The sequence below is a fragment of the Haliotis rufescens genome, unplaced genomic scaffold (assembly GCF_023055435.1).
Source record: "Haliotis rufescens isolate VD_foot unplaced genomic scaffold, xgHalRufe1.0.p SCAF_1, whole genome shotgun sequence".
Taxonomy (NCBI): domain Eukaryota; kingdom Metazoa; phylum Mollusca; class Gastropoda; order Lepetellida; family Haliotidae; genus Haliotis; species Haliotis rufescens.
Genome location: NW_025963779.1, coordinates 78,607,504 through 78,624,819, shown reverse-complemented (window position 1 = coordinate 78,624,819; position 17,316 = coordinate 78,607,504). Strand labels below are relative to the sequence as shown.

The 17,316-nt window shown below is 43.5% G+C and overlaps 1 protein-coding gene and 3 long non-coding RNA genes across 8 annotated transcripts in view; all 4 read right to left on the bottom strand.

The window, feature by feature from the left end:
- Positions 1–1,928: 1,928 nt before the first annotated feature.
- The window catches only part of LOC124147901 (exocyst complex component 3-like), a 32,762-nt gene continuing 17,374 nt past the window's right edge, over positions 1,929–17,316 (bottom strand). For both annotated transcript variants that reach the window (XM_046518747.2, XM_046518748.2), the window contains exons 17-24: positions 16,125–16,195; positions 15,616–15,782; positions 13,691–13,768; positions 12,462–12,614; positions 11,820–11,925; positions 11,036–11,119; positions 10,098–10,190; positions 1,929–2,605 (exon numbers count right to left, since the gene is read on the bottom strand). In XM_046518747.2, coding sequence (XP_046374703.1) covers positions 2,528–2,605; positions 10,098–10,190; positions 11,036–11,119; positions 11,820–11,925; positions 12,462–12,614; positions 13,691–13,768; positions 15,616–15,782; positions 16,125–16,195 — 830 coding nt within the window. In that variant the 3' untranslated portion in view covers positions 1,929–2,527. The remainder of the gene's footprint in view (positions 2,606–10,097; positions 10,191–11,035; positions 11,120–11,819; positions 11,926–12,461; positions 12,615–13,690; positions 13,769–15,615; positions 15,783–16,124; positions 16,196–17,316) is intronic.
- LOC125383252 lies at positions 5,172–7,307 on the bottom strand. Of its 4 annotated transcripts, XR_007222733.1 has the most exons (4): positions 7,082–7,307; positions 6,783–6,891; positions 6,270–6,509; positions 5,172–5,911 (listed from the first exon to the last, which is right to left on the bottom strand). It is a non-coding gene; the product is annotated as an uncharacterized LOC125383252 (long non-coding RNA). The 4 variants fall into 4 exon arrangements; XR_007222731.1 differs by having other exon boundaries at positions 6,783–7,307; XR_007222732.1 differs by having other exon boundaries at positions 6,402–6,509; positions 6,783–7,307.
- LOC125383270 lies at positions 7,773–8,543 on the bottom strand. The gene is made up of 3 exons (XR_007222735.1): positions 8,533–8,543; positions 8,154–8,172; positions 7,773–7,793 (listed from the first exon to the last, which is right to left on the bottom strand). It is a non-coding gene; the product is annotated as an uncharacterized LOC125383270 (long non-coding RNA).
- Positions 8,548–8,755, bottom strand: LOC125383280. The gene is made up of 2 exons (XR_007222736.1): positions 8,622–8,755; positions 8,548–8,585 (listed from the first exon to the last, which is right to left on the bottom strand). It is a non-coding gene; the product is annotated as an uncharacterized LOC125383280 (long non-coding RNA).

The following is a 17,316-nucleotide window of genomic DNA, read 5'->3' as shown; positions in this document are numbered from 1 at the left end:
TTTGGAGAGTATAGACTAACCAACTCGAACGCTGAATTACCGTTTATCTGTACCCCCTGAATAAATACTGTATGACCTCGTCAAATGCTTGAGGTAAACACCATTCACTCACTCTGGACAGATAATCGTTAATTTCTCAAAGCTCATTGGCTATTATCTATTTCTTACAAAGAGTACTATCAGTGGTAGCTTGTTGGTTGTTCTCTCATAGGGCTGTCAGTGAACCATTGTGCATCTACATCTCATTCACAGCTCAGCTTTCAGCACTGGTCAGCAGTACAACATCTTGATTTAATGACATCTCAAAACAAGAAAACATGGTGGTATCCTCTGTCTTCGTCAAACCCAAAATGAGAGCTGATGACTACCTTTGAAACGTAATGTCACTGTAGGAAATATAATAGTTTAATATTTCACTTTCCTTATATCCAAACATGGCTGGGGTATCAAATCTATCCCAACACAATTTCATTTTGTGAATACAACACTTAGTTCCCCTTGTTTAATTGTGCTACAAGAATGCTAACCAAAAGAACAAGTTTGTTTGTTTGGTTGTTTGTTGTTTTTAACGCCGCACGCAGCAATATTCCAGCTTTATGACGGCGGTCTGTAAAATAATCGAGTCTGGACCAGACAATCCAGTGATTGACATCATGAGCATCGATCCACGTAATTGGGATCGATGACATATATCAACCAAGTCAGCGAGTCTGACCACCCGATCCCGTTAGTCGCCTTTTACGACCAGCATAGTCGCCTTTTACGGCAAGTATGGGTTGCTGAAGACAAAAGAACAAGTGTCTACTGTCAGTGATCTTGTTCAGTCCTCACCCTTTCTGCAACAGGTCACATGAGCATACATAAGCAAAAGAACAAGAAGAAGATGTTTCCATGTTTTTTATCTCATACCATCAGTACAATGGTGTATGTACAAATACATATTACAACGTGATTACACATGGATAAGATACTTCACAGAACAAATATCACCAGCCATATCAGACTAAATGCAACAAAGTAGCCCTGCAGTTCATCTGTTTGTTTCATTGTGTTTAAAGCCGCACTCAGCAATATTTCATCTATATGACAGCCGCCTGCAAAAAAATTAGGTCGGAACCAGTCTAGTTATTGACACTATAAGCATCGATCTATGTACTTGGGATAGATACATGCATCAACCAAGTCAGCGAGCATGACCACCTGATCCCATTTGTCGCCTCTAATGACAAGCCTGGGTTGCTGAAGACCAATTCTAACCTGGATGTTCACAGAGGCCCTGCACTTGACACACACATACAACTGACAGTGTGTGGAAATATGTATACAGCCTCAATCAGGCTCAAATAAAGGCAAAGCATTATATTGCACATGTTATAGGATGGTACAAAGGATACAGAGGGGTACAGTCATCATAGGGGCCGAAAGAACTGATTTCTTTCAGGAAAGAAAATTCTCGTGGTAACCTCACTTTATCCCATCCTTTCATAATCACATCTGTAACTTCTTGTAAATATAAAATGTCAATGCAAGAGAAAATTATCTCAATTATCTGCCAAACAGATTCCATTGGGAGCAAAAGGCCAAATAGTGGTAAAGAAAATGTTGGAATCAACCCTGCGTCTTCAGTTTGACAAGCAAACACTTCAACCACTTGACTACCCTACACCAGTCTTTAGAAGAATGAGTGGTGTATTGAGATCTGTTCGAGATCCCACCTGTTTCAACATCTGTACAGAAGAACAAGGTTATTGCACTTATACAGCAAAGTGTGTGGCGTGGCTTGGCGTGGCATGTGATGTGGTGTATGGTGTGCAGTGTGTGGCGTGGCGTGGCATGATGTGTGGCGTGGCGTGGCGTGGCATGATGTGTGATGTGGTGTATGGTGTTGTGTGTGTGGCGTGGCGTGGCGTGGCATGGTGTGTGATGTGGTGTATGGTGTGGTGTGTGTGGCATGGCATGGCATGGTGTGTGATGTGGTGTATGGTGTGGTGTGTGTGGCGTGGCGTGGCATGGCATGGTGTGTGATGTGGTGTATGGTGTGGTGTGCGTGGTGCATGTCTACTGGAACTTGTCCAGACTACTGCCAGCTTCATAGTGCCAGTCAACTCAGATACCATGCCATAGTTTTAACACAGATACCCCACTCAGACACAATAAATTGACTCCAAGCTGACCAATCTTTTTTTTGTCCCCTTAATGCCGAACGCCAGGCAGGGTAACTGTATAGAAGTAAACAGCCAGAAATCGATACACTTAGTCACGATTCATGTGTTCATGATTCAGGAACATAATTTTGATAGCACAAAGCATAACAATATTTGTGAACTGTCCTTTCTGGATGCTGTCCAACAAAACTAGAACGTTGCTCATTATCATTCGTGAACCATTTACTGTGCAAATACATGTAGCAGTGAGTTGTTTCAACCATGTACACCTTGCTTAATTACTTAATTTTAGTACAAACATTGATTTAAAAACCAGCATTAAATCGGACAATACCAGTTCTACACAGATCCTTGTGATTTCTTCATGAATTTGCCAGCTCAGAAAAGATGCCCTTAGGTTTATTGTTAGCGTCATCCTCCCCGAGCGTGTCCACAGCCATCTGTCAACACAAAGACAAACACGGGTTATAAACATTATTGTTTTATGTGTGAACGGAGAGGCTGGGGAGAATGCACAAGATTTACTTTTGCCCCGACACGACCCCTCCACAAGTCACTGTCTAGCTGTATCTGTTGACAAATCAACAAAGACGGATTTGGCCGTAAGAGATTAGCTGTGAGGCTCGTGTTGGATGAGGGTGATTTTTTTATCGTTTTCATTCCGATCTGGAATCAGCGCCTTTGGGAAACAGGAAGCCTTGGGACGTAACTAAGAAGACAATGACGTATTGAAGGGGGACATGGAATGGTTATTTATACAGTAGAGGATGTCTGGGAAGGTGGTATTTGTTGAGGATCTTAGTATTAGCTTTGCTTTCTCATCACAGGAAATGGCATTAATTAAAACTGTCACTGTGAAGGAAGTATGGTAGGGTAGAGGAAGTGTACTCTTGCACCAGTCTCTCAACTCATGTCTCTGAGCGGGTATGGCCGACGTGCAGATATCAGAAACACCTCTAACTATAACAGTATTACAGACTGGAGACATGTTCCTTCAATCTCATTAAAATCAGATCTTAGTTCTCGCTACCGCTAAACAAAGCTTTGTTTAGCGGTAGCGAGAACTAAGATCTGATTTTAATGAGATTGCATGTTCCTTATCACAAAGTTATTTATTCTTAATTTTTTACATGAATATATACGTTTGGTTTATGTAAAAATATTAATATTTTTTAATCAAATATGAAAGTCAATTGAAAATATGTAAAGTATTTTATTTGGAACAAACATTCCATGTGATTTTATAGAAATTATTAAAACAAATTTTTAATTTTTAATCAAATTAGCCAAATAGGAACTCGTATTGCAAATTCTTCAGATGTTTCAGATCTAACTCCAAGAAGCATTCAAACATTCTAAGTGCATGCTTCAGAATGGGTGACAATTGCAATAAATTATCATGAAACTGTTCTGGGTGAACAATACCTTCCAAATGGCGTGCTGGTTTTCTTGGGGAATTAGTCAGCAAAGAGCCGGAGTCACAGGAGACTAATCACAATGTTATTTACAAGAACAATTAACAATGAGCAAGTTACAATATCTTAGAAAATAAGTGAGGGGGCCACAGAGAGTCGGTACAACACTCTGGGCTGTGGGAGAGAGGTCTGCTTGGTAAGAGAGTCAAACCCCTTCTCTGCCTAAACCTGGTTACAGTATGTATTTAACAAAAAATTGAACAATAAAAAGGAATAGGATTGGTTGATACACAATTGGTTGTGCCCTATGCTAAATGGATGGCTAGACAGAGGGGAATACTTAATCCTGTTAATCCTGTTGGACTGGCACTAATCTTGTTGACATATTTACTGGATGCTTTGGAAAGAGATTATGGTGTCACTATAGACGAGGTTGTGTTGGGGCTAATCCTTAATGCACTATAGACGAGCTTGTATGGGTGCTAATCCTTAATGAGTCTAAATTGCTGAATGTTATTCTAATATAGGTGATGACAGATTTACTTAAATAAAATAGTTCAAGGTAATCTATAATCTCCCCAATCCCATCGGCATCTATTCCAAATCTCAAAATTCCCAAATTCTATATAAGCAACCCCTAAAACCCCCCTCTTGGGTTGCACAGACCACCTTCGCCCCTTTCGGAAACACATTAAATGGCCTGGCCGGGCCCGTGTGCGAAATACGCATCAGTCGGAAAGCGCACGTTAAATCTCCAAAGTAAGTAAGTAAGTAAGTAAGTAATCTATAAGACTATGTAGACATATCTTTTGTCTGGGAGATGGGATCTTGATACCTTAGGCTAGCATTTATCTAAAAGCTTCAAATCTATTAAACTATGTAGACATAACTCTTGTCTTATTGAATAGTATGTCTAGATGCGCTCCCATTACCTTAGGCTAGCATCTATCTAAAAAGCTATAACTGAAACTACTGATATTTTATATATACATTTTACCTGATGATAAATATTACTTGCTAAACTATAATTATATGAAATGATGTATAAATATTACACCATGATAACTCATAAAAGCACTTGATGTGGATCTAATTATTATAGGATAACTTAGTATAAATGTTATACCATGATAAAATTATAAAAACCAAAATATTTAGTCAAATTATTTCATGCTGGGTAACAATATTTGACAAACAGGGAGAGCTGCTATTTTAGTTTTAGTTACTGCTATTTTAGTTTTTCCACTTTGGTTCTTGTAAGAAATATGATACAAAGAAAGCAAGACTTTATTTAAATATAAAAAAGCATAGTGCAATGAATTTAAGTTAAATTATAAAGTAATAATATAATGTACCGTAAGTTGAATATAACGTAATGCAAGATAATGTTTGTTTGTTTTGTTTGTTTATTGTTTAACGCCACAGTAGGTAATATTCGAGCTGTAAATAATCAAGTTTGGACCAGACAATCCAGTGATTGATATCAAGAGCATTGTTCAACACAATGGGGATACGATGACATGCATCAACCAAGTCAGCGAGCCCGACCATCGAATCCTGGTAGTTGCCTCTTACGACCAGCATGGGTTGCTGGAGACCTATTCTTTCCCGGATCTTCACGGGTCTATAATGTAATTTTAATACAATGTAATATAAGGTGAATGTAATGTGGATACAATCATGATAATGTAAGTTAAATATAATGTAAACTGAATATCAGGTAATGTGTAATATGAATAAGATTTAACATGATTTAATAATATGTGATTGAATATAATACAATGTGAATATAAAGTAACACAAATAACATGAATGCCCTCTGACTACCTTGCTGTGTGTGTTACCTGTCTGGCCTCTGACTACCTTGCTGTGTGTGTTACCTGTCTGGCCTCTGACTACCTTGCTGTGTGTGTTACCTGTCTGGCCTCTGACTACCTTGCTGTATGTGTTACCTGTCTGGCCTCTGACTACCTTGCTGTATGTGTTACCTGTCTGGCCTCTGACTACCTTGCTGAGTGGCCCCTGACTACCTTGCTGTATGTGTTACCTGTCTGGCCTCTGACTACCTTGCTGAGTGGGCTCTGACTACCTTGTTGTGTATGTTACCTTTCTGGCCTATGACTATCTTGCTGTATGTGTTACCTGCTGGCCTCTGCCATGTATGTTACCTGTCTGGCCTCTGAATGCCTTGCTGTGTGTGTTACCTGTCTGGCCTCTGACTACCTTGCTGTGTGTGTTACCTGTCTGGCCTCTGACTACCTTGCTGTGTGTGTTACCTGTCTGGCCTCTGACTACCTTGCTGTATGTGTTACCTGTCTGGCCTCTGACTACCTTGCTGAGTGGCCCCTGACTACCTTGCTGTATGTGTTACCTGTCTGGCCTCTGACTACCTTGCTGAGTGGGCTCTGACTACCTTGTTGTGTATGTTACCTTTCTGGCCTATGACTATCTTGCTGTATGTGTTACCTGCTGGCCTCTGCCATGTATGTTACCTGTCTGGCCTCTGAATGCCTTGCTGTGTGTGTTACCTGTCTGGCCTCTGACAACCTTGCTGTGTGTGTTACCTGTCTGGCCTCTGACTACCTTGCTGTGTGTTACCTGTCTGGCCTCTGACTACCTTGCTGTGTGTGTTACCTGTCTGGCCTCTGACTATCTTGCTGTGTGTGTTACCTGTCTGGCCTCTGGCTACCTTGCTGTGTGTGTTACCTGTCTGGCCTCTGTCAACCTTGCTGTGTGTGTTACTTGTCTGGCCTCTTGACTATCTTGCTGTGTGTGTTACCTGTCTGGCCTCTGACTACCTTGCTGAGTGGCCTCTGACTACCTTGCTGTGTGTGTTACCTGTCTGGCCTCTGACTACCTTGCTGTGTGTGTTACCTGTCTGGCCTCTGACAACCTTGCTGTGTGTGTTACCTGTCTGGCCTCTGACTACCTTGCTGAGTGGCCTCTGACTACCTTGCTGTGTGTGTTACCTGTCTGGCCTCTGACTACCTTGCTGTGTGTGTTACCTGTCTGGCCTCTGACTACCTTGCTGTGTGTGTTACCTGTCTGGCCTCTGACAACCTTGCTGTGTGTGTTACCTGTCTGGCCTCTGACTACCTTGCTGTGTGTTACCTGTCTGGCCTCTGACTACCTTGCTGTGTGTGTTACCTGTCTGGCCTCTGACTATCTTGCTGTGTGTGTTACCTGTCTGGCCTCTGGCTACCTTGCTGTGTGTGTTACCTGTCTGGCCTCTGTCAACCTTGCTGTGTGTGTTACTTGTCTGGCCTCTTGACTATCTTGCTGTGTGTGTTACCTGTCTGGCCTCTGACTACCTTGTTGTGTGTGTTACCTGCCTGGCCTCTGACTACCTTGCTGAGTGGCCTCTGACTACCTTGCTGTGTGTGTTACCTGTCTGGCCTCTGACTACCTTGCTGTGTGTGTTACCTGTCTGGCCTCTGACAACGTTGCTGTGTGTGTTACCTGCCTGGCCTCTGACTACCTTGCTGAGTGGCCTCTGACTACCTTGCTGTGTGTGTTACCTGTCTGGCCTCTGACTACCTTGCTGTGTGTGTTACCTGTCTGGCCTCTGAATGCCTTGCTGTGTGTGTTACCTGTCTGGCCTCTGACTGCCTTGCTGTGTGTGTTACCTGTCTGGCCTCTGACTACCTTGCTGTATGTGTTACCTGTCTGGCCTCTGACTGCCTTGCTGTGTGTGTTACCTGTCTGGCCTCTGACTGCCTTGCCATGTATGTTACCTTTCTGGCCTCTGAATGCCTTGCTGTGTGTGTTACCTGTCTGGCCTCTGACTGCCTTGCTGTGTGTGTTACCTGTCTGGCCTCTGACTATCTTGCTGTGTGTGTTACCTGTCTGGCCTCTGGCTACCTTGCTGTGTGTGTTACCTGTCTGGCCTCTGTCAACCTTGCTGTGTGTGTTACTTGTCTGGCCTCTTGACTATCTTGCTGTGTGTGTTACCTGTCTGGCCTCTGACTACCTTGTTGTGTGTGTTACCTGCCTGGCCTCTGACTACCTTGCTGAGTGGCCTCTGACTACCTTGCTGTGTGTGTTACCTGTCTGGCCTCTGACTACCTTGCTGTGTGTGTTACCTGTCTGGCCTCTGACAACGTTGCTGTGTGTGTTACCTGCCTGGCCTCTGACTACCTTGCTGAGTGGCCTCTGACTACCTTGCTGTGTGTGTTACCTGTCTGGCCTCTGACTACCTTGCTGTGTGTGTTACCTGTCTGGCCTCTGAATGCCTTGCTGTGTGTGTTACCTGTCTGGCCTCTGACTGCCTTGCTGTGTGTGTTACCTGTCTGGCCTCTGACTACCTTGCTGTATGTGTTACCTGTCTGGCCTCTGACTGCCTTGCTGTGTGTGTTACCTGTCTGGCCTCTGACTGCCTTGCCATGTATGTTACCTTTCTGGCCTCTGAATGCCTTGCTGTGTGTGTTACCTGTCTGGCCTCTGACTGCCTTGCTGTGTGTGTTACCTGTCTGGCCTCTGAATGCCTTGCTGTGTGTGTTACCTGTCTGGCCTCTGACTGCCTTGCCATGTATGTTACCTGTCTGGCCTCTGAATGCCTTGCTGTGTGTGTAACCTGTCTGGCCTCTGACTGCCTTGCCATGTATGTTACCTGTCTGGCCTCTGAATACCTTGCTGTGTATGTTACCTGTCTGGCCTCTGTCAACCTTGCTGTGTGTGTTACCTGTCTGGCCTCTGGCTATCTTGCTGTGTATATTACCTATCTGGCCTCTGTCAACCTTGCTGTGTGTGTTACCTGTCTGGCCTCTGTCAACCTTGCTGTGTGTGTAACCTGTCTGGCCTCTGACTGCCTTGCTGTGTGTGTTACCTGTCTGGCCTCTGTCAACCTTGCTGTGTGTGTTACCTGTCTGGCCTCTGGCTATCTTGCTGTGTATATTACCTGTCTGGCCTCTGTCAACCTTGCTGTGTGTGTTACCTGTCTGGCCTCTGTCAACCTTGCTGTGTGTGTAACCTGTCTGGCCTCTGACTACCTTGCTGTGTGTGTTACCTGTCTGGCCTCTGTCAACCTTGCTGTGTATAATACCTGTCTGGCCTCTGACTACCTTGCTGTGTGTGTTACCTGTCTGGCCTCTGACTACCTTGCTGTGTGTGTTACCTGCCTGGCCTCTGACAACGTTGCTGTGTGTGTTACCTGCCTGGCCTCTGACAACCTTGCTGTGTGTGTTACCTGTCTGGCCTCTGACTATCTTGCTGTGTGTGTTACCTGTCTGGCCTCTGACTACCTTGCTGTGTGTGTTACCTGTCTGGCCTCTGACTACCTTGCTGTGTGTGTTACCTGTCTGGCCTCTGACTACCTTGCTGTGTGTGTTACCTGTCTGGCCTCTGACTGCCTTGCCATGTATGTTACCTGTCTTGCATCTGAATGCCTTGCTGTGTGTGTTACCTGTCTGGCCTCTGAATGCCTTGCTGTGTGTGTTACCTGTCTGGCCTCTGACTGCCTTGCTGTGTGTGTTACCTGTCTGGCCTCTGACTACCTTGCTGTGTATATTACCTGTCTGGCCTCTGTCAACCTTGCTGTGTGTGTTACCGGTCTGGCCTCTGACTACCTTGCTGTGTGTGTAACCTGTCTGGCCTCTGACTGCCTTGCTGTGTGTGTTACCTGTCTGGCCTCTGACTACCTTGCTGTGTGTGTTACCTGTCTGGCCTCTGACTATCTTGCTGTGTGTGTTACCTGTCTGGCCTCTGACCACCTTGCTGTGTGTGTTACCTGTCTGGCCTCTGACTGCCTTGCTGTGTGTGTTACCGGTCTGGCCTCTGAATGCCTTGCTGTGTGTGTTACCGGTCTGGCCTCTGACTGCCTTGCTGTGTGTGTTACCTGTCTGGCCTCTGACTATCTTGCTGTGTGTGTTACCTGTCTGGCCTCTGACTACCTTGCTGTGTGTGTTACCTGTCTGGCCTCTGACTGCCTTGCCATGTATGTTACCTGTCTTGCCTCTGAATGCCTTGCTGTGTGTGTTACCTGTCTGGCCTCTGTCAACCTTGCTGTGTGTGTTACCTTTCTGGCCTCTGACTACCTTGCTTTGTGTGTTACCTGTCTGGCCTCTGACTACCTTGCTGTGTGTGTTACCTGTCTGGCCTCTGTCAACCTTGCTGTGTGTGTTACCTTTCTGGCCTCTGTCAACCTTGCTGTGTGTGTTACCTTTCTGGCCTCTGACAACCTTGCTGTGTGTGTTACCTTTCTGGCCTCTGACTACCTTGCTGTGTGTGTTACCTGTCTGGCCTCTGACTACCTTGCTGTGTGTGTTACCTGTCTGGCCTCTGACTACCTTGCTGTGTGTGTTACCTGTCTGGCCTCTGTCAACCTTGCTGTGTGTGTTACCTTTCTGGCCTCTGACAACCTTGCTGTGTGTGTTACCTGTCTGGCCTCTGACTACCTTGCTGTGTGTGTTACCTGTCTGGCCTCTGACTACCTTGCTGTGTGTGTTACCTGTCTGGCCTCCAACTACCTTTCTGTGTGTGTTACCTGACTGGCCTCTGACTACCTTGCTGTGTATGTTACCTGTCTGGCCTCTGACTTGTTCATATCCCCGCGGCACAGGATCAGGTTGATGAGCTGCTCGAGTCGAATGTCTGGGTTCTTCTTCACCAGACCCTGGTCAACAACAACAACAGTATGTGTGAGTGGAGAAAGTATTACACCATAGGCAGGCATCATCACAGCTTTATCTTAGCAGAATTATCTCAGCGGCATTATCACAGCAACATTATCACATAACTATCTTAGCACATAACTATCTTAGCAGCACTTTCTTAGTAGCATTACCACAGCATTATCACAGCTGCATTGCAGCACTATTGCATCACTATCTTAGCACTTTCTTAGCAGTATCTTAGCACTTTCTTAGCAGCACTATCTTAGCAGCATTATTTCATCAGCATTATCACATAACTATCTTAGCAGCACTTTCTTAGTAGCATTACCACAGCATTATCACAGCATTGTTAACAGCACTATCACAGCACTATCTTAGCACTATCTTGGCACTTTCTTAGCAGCACTATCTTAGCGGCACTGTCTAAGCAGCATTATCTAAACAGCATTATCACATAACTATCTTAGCAGCACTATCTTAGCACTTTCTTAGCACTTTCTTAGCACCATTATCACAGTATTTTTTCAGCAGCAGTGTCTTAGCAGCATTATGTAAGTAGTGTTATCATAGCACTATCTCACCAGCATTATCACAGCACTAACTTAGCAGCACAATCTTAGCAGCACTAACTTAGTAGCACTATGTTAGCAGCAATATCTCAGCAGCACTGTCTTGGCCACATCACAGTGAAGAGTGTGATCATGCTGGAGCAGACATATCTGTGGTTGATAGTGGAGTCACACATTAATCTTAGTATTATGAGTTAATGTCTTTGATGTAGTTTCTACTGGCCCACCCTCCTACAATGTTAACCAGGTCAATGTTGAACCTATGTTCCACTTACTGTGACTTCCAGTGACAACATGGAGTTATCTCTCAGTTTTAGAACTTCAGCCAAGGAGTAGAGCACATCAAATATGGAGTTGTCCTGTAAAACACAAGCAGCCAGTTAAATTACAGAAGTAGAGTAATAAACATTGACAATGATTTACATCTGTGGACTTCTTTACAGCTGTCATGTCTGAGAGTAATCAAATCTGGACCAGACAAACCATGGTTACTAGTAACAACCCGTGCCATCAAGGAACAATGACACACAATCAGGTCAGTTTAACATTACACAAAGTCAGGTCTCAAGTAAGACAAGCATAGAGGACGTACTCTGTCCTTCAAAAGCTTATGGATGAAGATGTCACTTCAGGCGTGTCAGTGTGAGTGGGTGAGCAGCACCATGGTGAGACCAGCATGGTTTTACATTGTGACAGTTTGGTCGGTGTGTTACTGTTGTGAGCATTACACGACACAGATACACTGCCTCTACAGCTACAAAGGGAGTGAGTTGGGTTTAACGCCGCTTATAACAGTATTCCAATTATATCGCTCGATGTCAGCTTAATGTGGGAGGAAAGCCCCAAATGAGACGTTTACCACTTTGGTGAAACCATCGAGCAGGGGTATGGTGCTGACAAACCTAGAAACATAATCGGGGCGAACCAGGATTCGAACCCACAATCATTGGTTTCTGGTGTGCCCAAGGGACGCAACTCTGCATTGCGAATTGCGCCGCCTTGGACGACTGGGCCGACCATGCCCCCTGCTACCAAGGGAGATCACTCCAACTGCGGTACCTGTTTGGGGGAGACGTGGTGGAACAGGTCCTTGAGGCAGGTGGCCTCCTTCAACATCTTGTCTGCAGATTCCCGCCTCTCCTTGTAGTTCTTGAAAGACAGTTTTCTGTTGTAAAAAAACTCTGCTTTAGCAATATGCTATCAACATCTGTTTTGGTACCTATAGAAAGGTTCTCAGAAATAATGTCAAAATATGATGAGTGAATTTCCTTTAATGATTAACAAAGAATACATATTTATTACATTAATTACATTTATTACACAGCCGGGGCTTAAAATAGCATGACAAAAACAAGGAAAGCTAACAACCTGCTCTCCTTGTATGACAACATACTTTCATGATATCAATGTTATTGTACTTAATTAATGTGGTCGTGGTTACAAAAATCACTCATAAAATCCAAAACTAGCCATTCCCTACAAGATGGTTTTCAAGGAGCTGGATTGAGAGAGTATAGTTTTACGCCACTTTAGCAATATTCCAGCAATATCACAGCAGGGGACACCAGAAATGGGCTTCACACATTGTACCCATGTGGAAAATCGAACCCGGGTCTTCAGCATGACGAGCAAACACATTAACCACTACGCTACCCCACCGCGCCTCAAGGAGCTGGAAGCAAGTGCGTAGCAATTCCTCACCTCGACAACAGTGCTCGCAAATACTCCGTGAGTATTTTCCTCTGTCCAGTCGTAACCAACATGTCAAAGTTTTTAGGTCGGAGATGCAGAAAGTCTTCATTGTAGTCCGCCCATGTTGCACATATTATGTCTATTGCATTGGAACTGGCCATCCTGCAACAAGAATCAGGGGTCTGTGGAGCCATGCAAACAACGAAACACATCATCAACGTGACTGCTACTGTGGAGCATGTTGTACATGTATCATATGGTGCCTGCCAGTAGTGAAGTCGTAGCACTTGTACCTCCATATTCCCAGGGTATGTTTCATGATGACAACTGACTGACAAGAATTAAGCCAGGACTGAATATGACAAATGATACTGCCAGTAATATGGTATGTAGAGAGACCACCTCCGTAAACTAGTGGATTAAGTGTCTGCCAGGTAGAAGACGGTAAGTGTTTCAAACCCCGACCATGTCATCCCAAATGACATTTAAAAATGGTACATGTTGTTGCCATGCTGGCCTTCAGATTGAAGGTGACAAAACAACACTGGTGGGCTCGGAGTCAGCATGCTGTGTCTAATTGGGGTTTTCATGTTAAACTATGGCATGGTATCTCAGTGGGCAGGCACTATGAAACTAGCATTAGTCCTGACTAATTCAAGTAGACACAGACATAAACAGGCAGACACTGACACAGACACACACACAAAGACACACATGCATACAGACACAAACACACACAGACAGACAGACAGAAAGACACAGACACAGACATGCACTCACGCACGCATGCATGCATACATGCAACGCACGCACAATCGCCTATATAGTCTTGAACAAATGAAACCCTATTTCCCCACATCTTATGTCATGACTCAGTCAAAGCATGATGTACTTGAGTAATGTTTGATAATCAGGAACATGCAATCATTTACAACCAGAACAGTTTGCTAGGTCTGGCATCAGAGACCATCCTTAAGGTCTTAATAACATATGTATCTGACAGGGGTGAAGGTACTGAAACAACGCATGTTTCTCTCTTTTTCCCAAAGGAATCTTATCACCAATATTGAAAACTCGACTGCTTTCGTGAGATAAATATCTTCTCAAAAGAAAAATGTCCATGAACAGGACATAATTACTTACAAAAAAGCTTGGACATGTACAAGCCTGTTTTCCCTAATGCCTTTAGATATATAGACAAGTAGAGACATGATTGGCAGAGGGCTGCCAGTACTCACCAGGCTCGGGTCATCAGTTCATTCAAACAGTTGCTGTCTTTCAGATCGATGAAAAACTCATCCAGAATTATCTTACAGCTGAAACACATACAAGAAGTGAGTGAGTGAGTGAGTGAGTGTTGTTTTACCCTGCAGTTAGCAATACTCTAGCCATATGATGGTAAACTGTCAAGTCTGGACCAGGCAAACCGGTGACTGAGCACAATGATCCATGTCACTGATGTACCAGATCCTCATTTTCGTCCACTCTTACAACAGACATGAGTGAGTGAGTGAGTTTGGTTTTACGCCACTTTTAGCAATATTCCAGCAATATCACGTCAGGGGACACCAGAAATGGGCTTCACACATTGTACCCATGTTCGGAATCGAACCCGGGTCTTCGGCGTGACGAGCGAATGCTTAAACCACTAGGCTACCCGACGGCCCCTCAACATACATGAGGTTGGGGACCTGTAAAGTCCCCGAACCCCAATCGGGTCCAACACAAGAAGCCATAGGCGTAATGGTGATCTAATATACATACATATATCAGCAGCTCTATCCACAACAGTTTAAAGGTATGAGATGAGACTGCATTTCTTTCTCTGTTTATTGCTTTTTCGGTTCAGATATATTTAGACTACTAATGTACCAAGTGTGTGGAGTAATTTCCAACTTCAGCCTAGGTCCACTGTCTGAAAGATAAGCACTTCAGCCTAGGTCTACTGTCTGCAAAATAAGCACTTCAGCCTAGGTCTACTGTCTGAAAGATAAGCACTTCAGCCTAGGTCTACCGTCTGCAAAATAAGCACTTCAGCCTAGGTCTACTGTCTGAAAGATAAGCACTTCAGCCTAGGTCTACCGTCTGCAAAATAAGCACTTCAGCCTAGGTCTACTGTCTGAAAGATAAGCACTTCAGCCTAGGTCTACTGTCTGAAAGATAAGTACTTCAGCCTAGGTCTACTGTCTGAAAGATAAGCACTTCAGCCTAGGTCTACTGTCTGACAGATAAGCACTTCAGCCTAGGTCTACTGTCTGAAAGGTAAGCAACTCAGCCTAGGTCTACAGTCTGAAAGATAAGCTCTTCAGCCTAGGTCTACTGTCTAAAAGATAAGCACTTCAGCCTAGGTCTACTGTCTGAAAGATAAGCACTTCAGCCTAGGTCTACTGTCTGAAAGATAAGTACTTCAGCCTAGGTCTACTGTCTGAAAGATAAGTACTTCAGCCTAGGTCTACTGTCTGAAAGATAAGCACTTCAGCCTAGGTCTACTGTCTGAAAGGTAAGCAACTCAGCCTAGGTCTACTGTCTGAAAGATAAGCACTTCAGCCTAGGTCTACTGTCTGAAAGATAAGCACTTCAGCCTAGGTCTACTGTCTGAAAGATAAGCACTTCAGCCTAGGTCTACTGTCTGAAAGATAAGCACTTCAGCCTAGGTCTACTGTCTGAAAGGTAAGCAACTCAGCCTAGGTCTACTGTCTGAAAGATAAGCACTTCAGCCTAGGTCTACTGTCTGAAAGATAAGCACTTCAGCCTAGGTCTACTGTCTGAAAGATAAGTACTTCAGCCTAGGTCTACTGTCTGAAAGATAAGTACTTCAGCCTAGGTCTACTGTCTGAAAGATAAGCACTTCAGCCTAGGTCTACTGTCTGAAAGATAAGCACTTCAGCCTAGGTCTACTGTCTGAAAGATAAGCACTTCAGCCTAGGTCTACTGTCTGAAAGATAAGCACTTCAGCCTAGGTCTACTGTCTGAAAGATAAGCACTTCGGCCTAGGTCTACTGTCTGAAAGATAAGCACTTCAGCCTAGGTCTACTGTCTGAAAGATAAGCACTTCAGCCTAGGTCTACTGTCTGAAAGATAAGCACTTCAGCCTAGGTCTACTGTCTGAAAGATAAGCAGTCTACTGTAGCTCTGCCTGGTCAGTTATCATCCATCTTCTCACCACAATCTGCTGATCTGTGAGAAGGTGTCAGTCAACTGCTGGAAACTATCTCTCCTGATGTCTGTCTCTTCTTCCCCTTCCTCCTCCTCATACTCATTCTTCAGATAACGCATCCGAAGTTGTTTCATGTACTCCCCAAAACAAAGGCAGTTGTTAGCATTGGCAATCTGTAAAACACCCAAAACAAAGGCAGTTGTTAGCATTGGCAATCTGTAAAACACCCAAAACAAAGGCAGCTGTTAGCATTGGCAATCTGTAAAACACCCAAAACAAAGGCAGTTGTTAGCATTGGCAATCTGTAAAACACCAAAAACAAAGGCAGTTGTTAGCATTGGCAATCTGTAAAACACCCAAAACAAACTTTTTTATTAAACCCTATAATATTACCTAATTTTGTCCACTTGAATAACAGCATCATGAAAAACAGCCCCAGCAAAACGTGCAGAAGATCTTTCCAATACATCTTTTTTATATGTACACCATATGCAAATGAAGTATGAGTAACTCACCACATAATGTAGAAAATATTTTTGCTCATTTCTGTTTCCAAGATGTCGCTCTTTGAAGTTTTTGATTTCTCCTGAAATTTGAAGAAAACATTTGAAGATTCTTCAAAATGTCCATTACAAATTCACTATTCCTAAAAACATGTGATGACTCCAACATGTCCAATACAATGTCACTATTCCTAAAAACATGTGATGACTCCAACATGTCCAATACAATGACACTATTCCTAAAAACATGTGATGACTCTCAAACATGTCCAATACAATGACACTATTCCTTAAAACATGTGATGACTCTCCAACATGTCCAATACAATGACACTATTCCTCAAAACATGTGATGACTCTCAAACATGTCCAATACAATGTCACTATTCCTAAAAACATGTGATGACACTCCAACATGTCCAATACAATGACACTATTCCTAAAAACATGTGATGACTCCAACATGTCCAATACAATGACACTATTCCTCAAAACATATGATGACTCTCCAACATGTCCAATACAATGACACTATTCCTAAAAACATGTGATAACTCTCCAACATGTCCAATACAATGACACTATTCCTCAAAACATGTGATGACTCCAACATGTCCAATACAATGTCACTATTCCTAAAAACATGTGATGACTCTCAAACATGTCCAATACAATGTCACTATTCCTAAAAACATGTGATGACTCTCCAACATGTCCAATACAATGACACTATTCCTAAAAACATGTGATGACTCTGCAACATGTCCAATACAATGACACTATTCCTAAAAACATGTGATGACTCCAACATGTCCAATACAATGTCACTATTCCTAAAAACATGTGATGACTCTCAAATATGTCCAATACAATGTCACTATTCCTAAAAACATGTGATGACTCTCCAACATGTCCAATACCATGACACTATTCCTAAAAACATGTGATGACTCTCCAACATGTCCAATACAATGACACTATTCCTAAAAACATGTGATGACTCCAACATGTCCAATACAATGTCACTATTCCTAAAAAACATGTGATGACTCTCAAACATGTCCAATACAATGTCACTATTCCTAAAAACACGTGATGACTCTCAAACATGTCCAATACAATGACATTATTCCTAAAAACATGTGATGACTCTCCAATATGTCCAATACAATGACACTATTCCCAAAAACATGTGATGACTCTC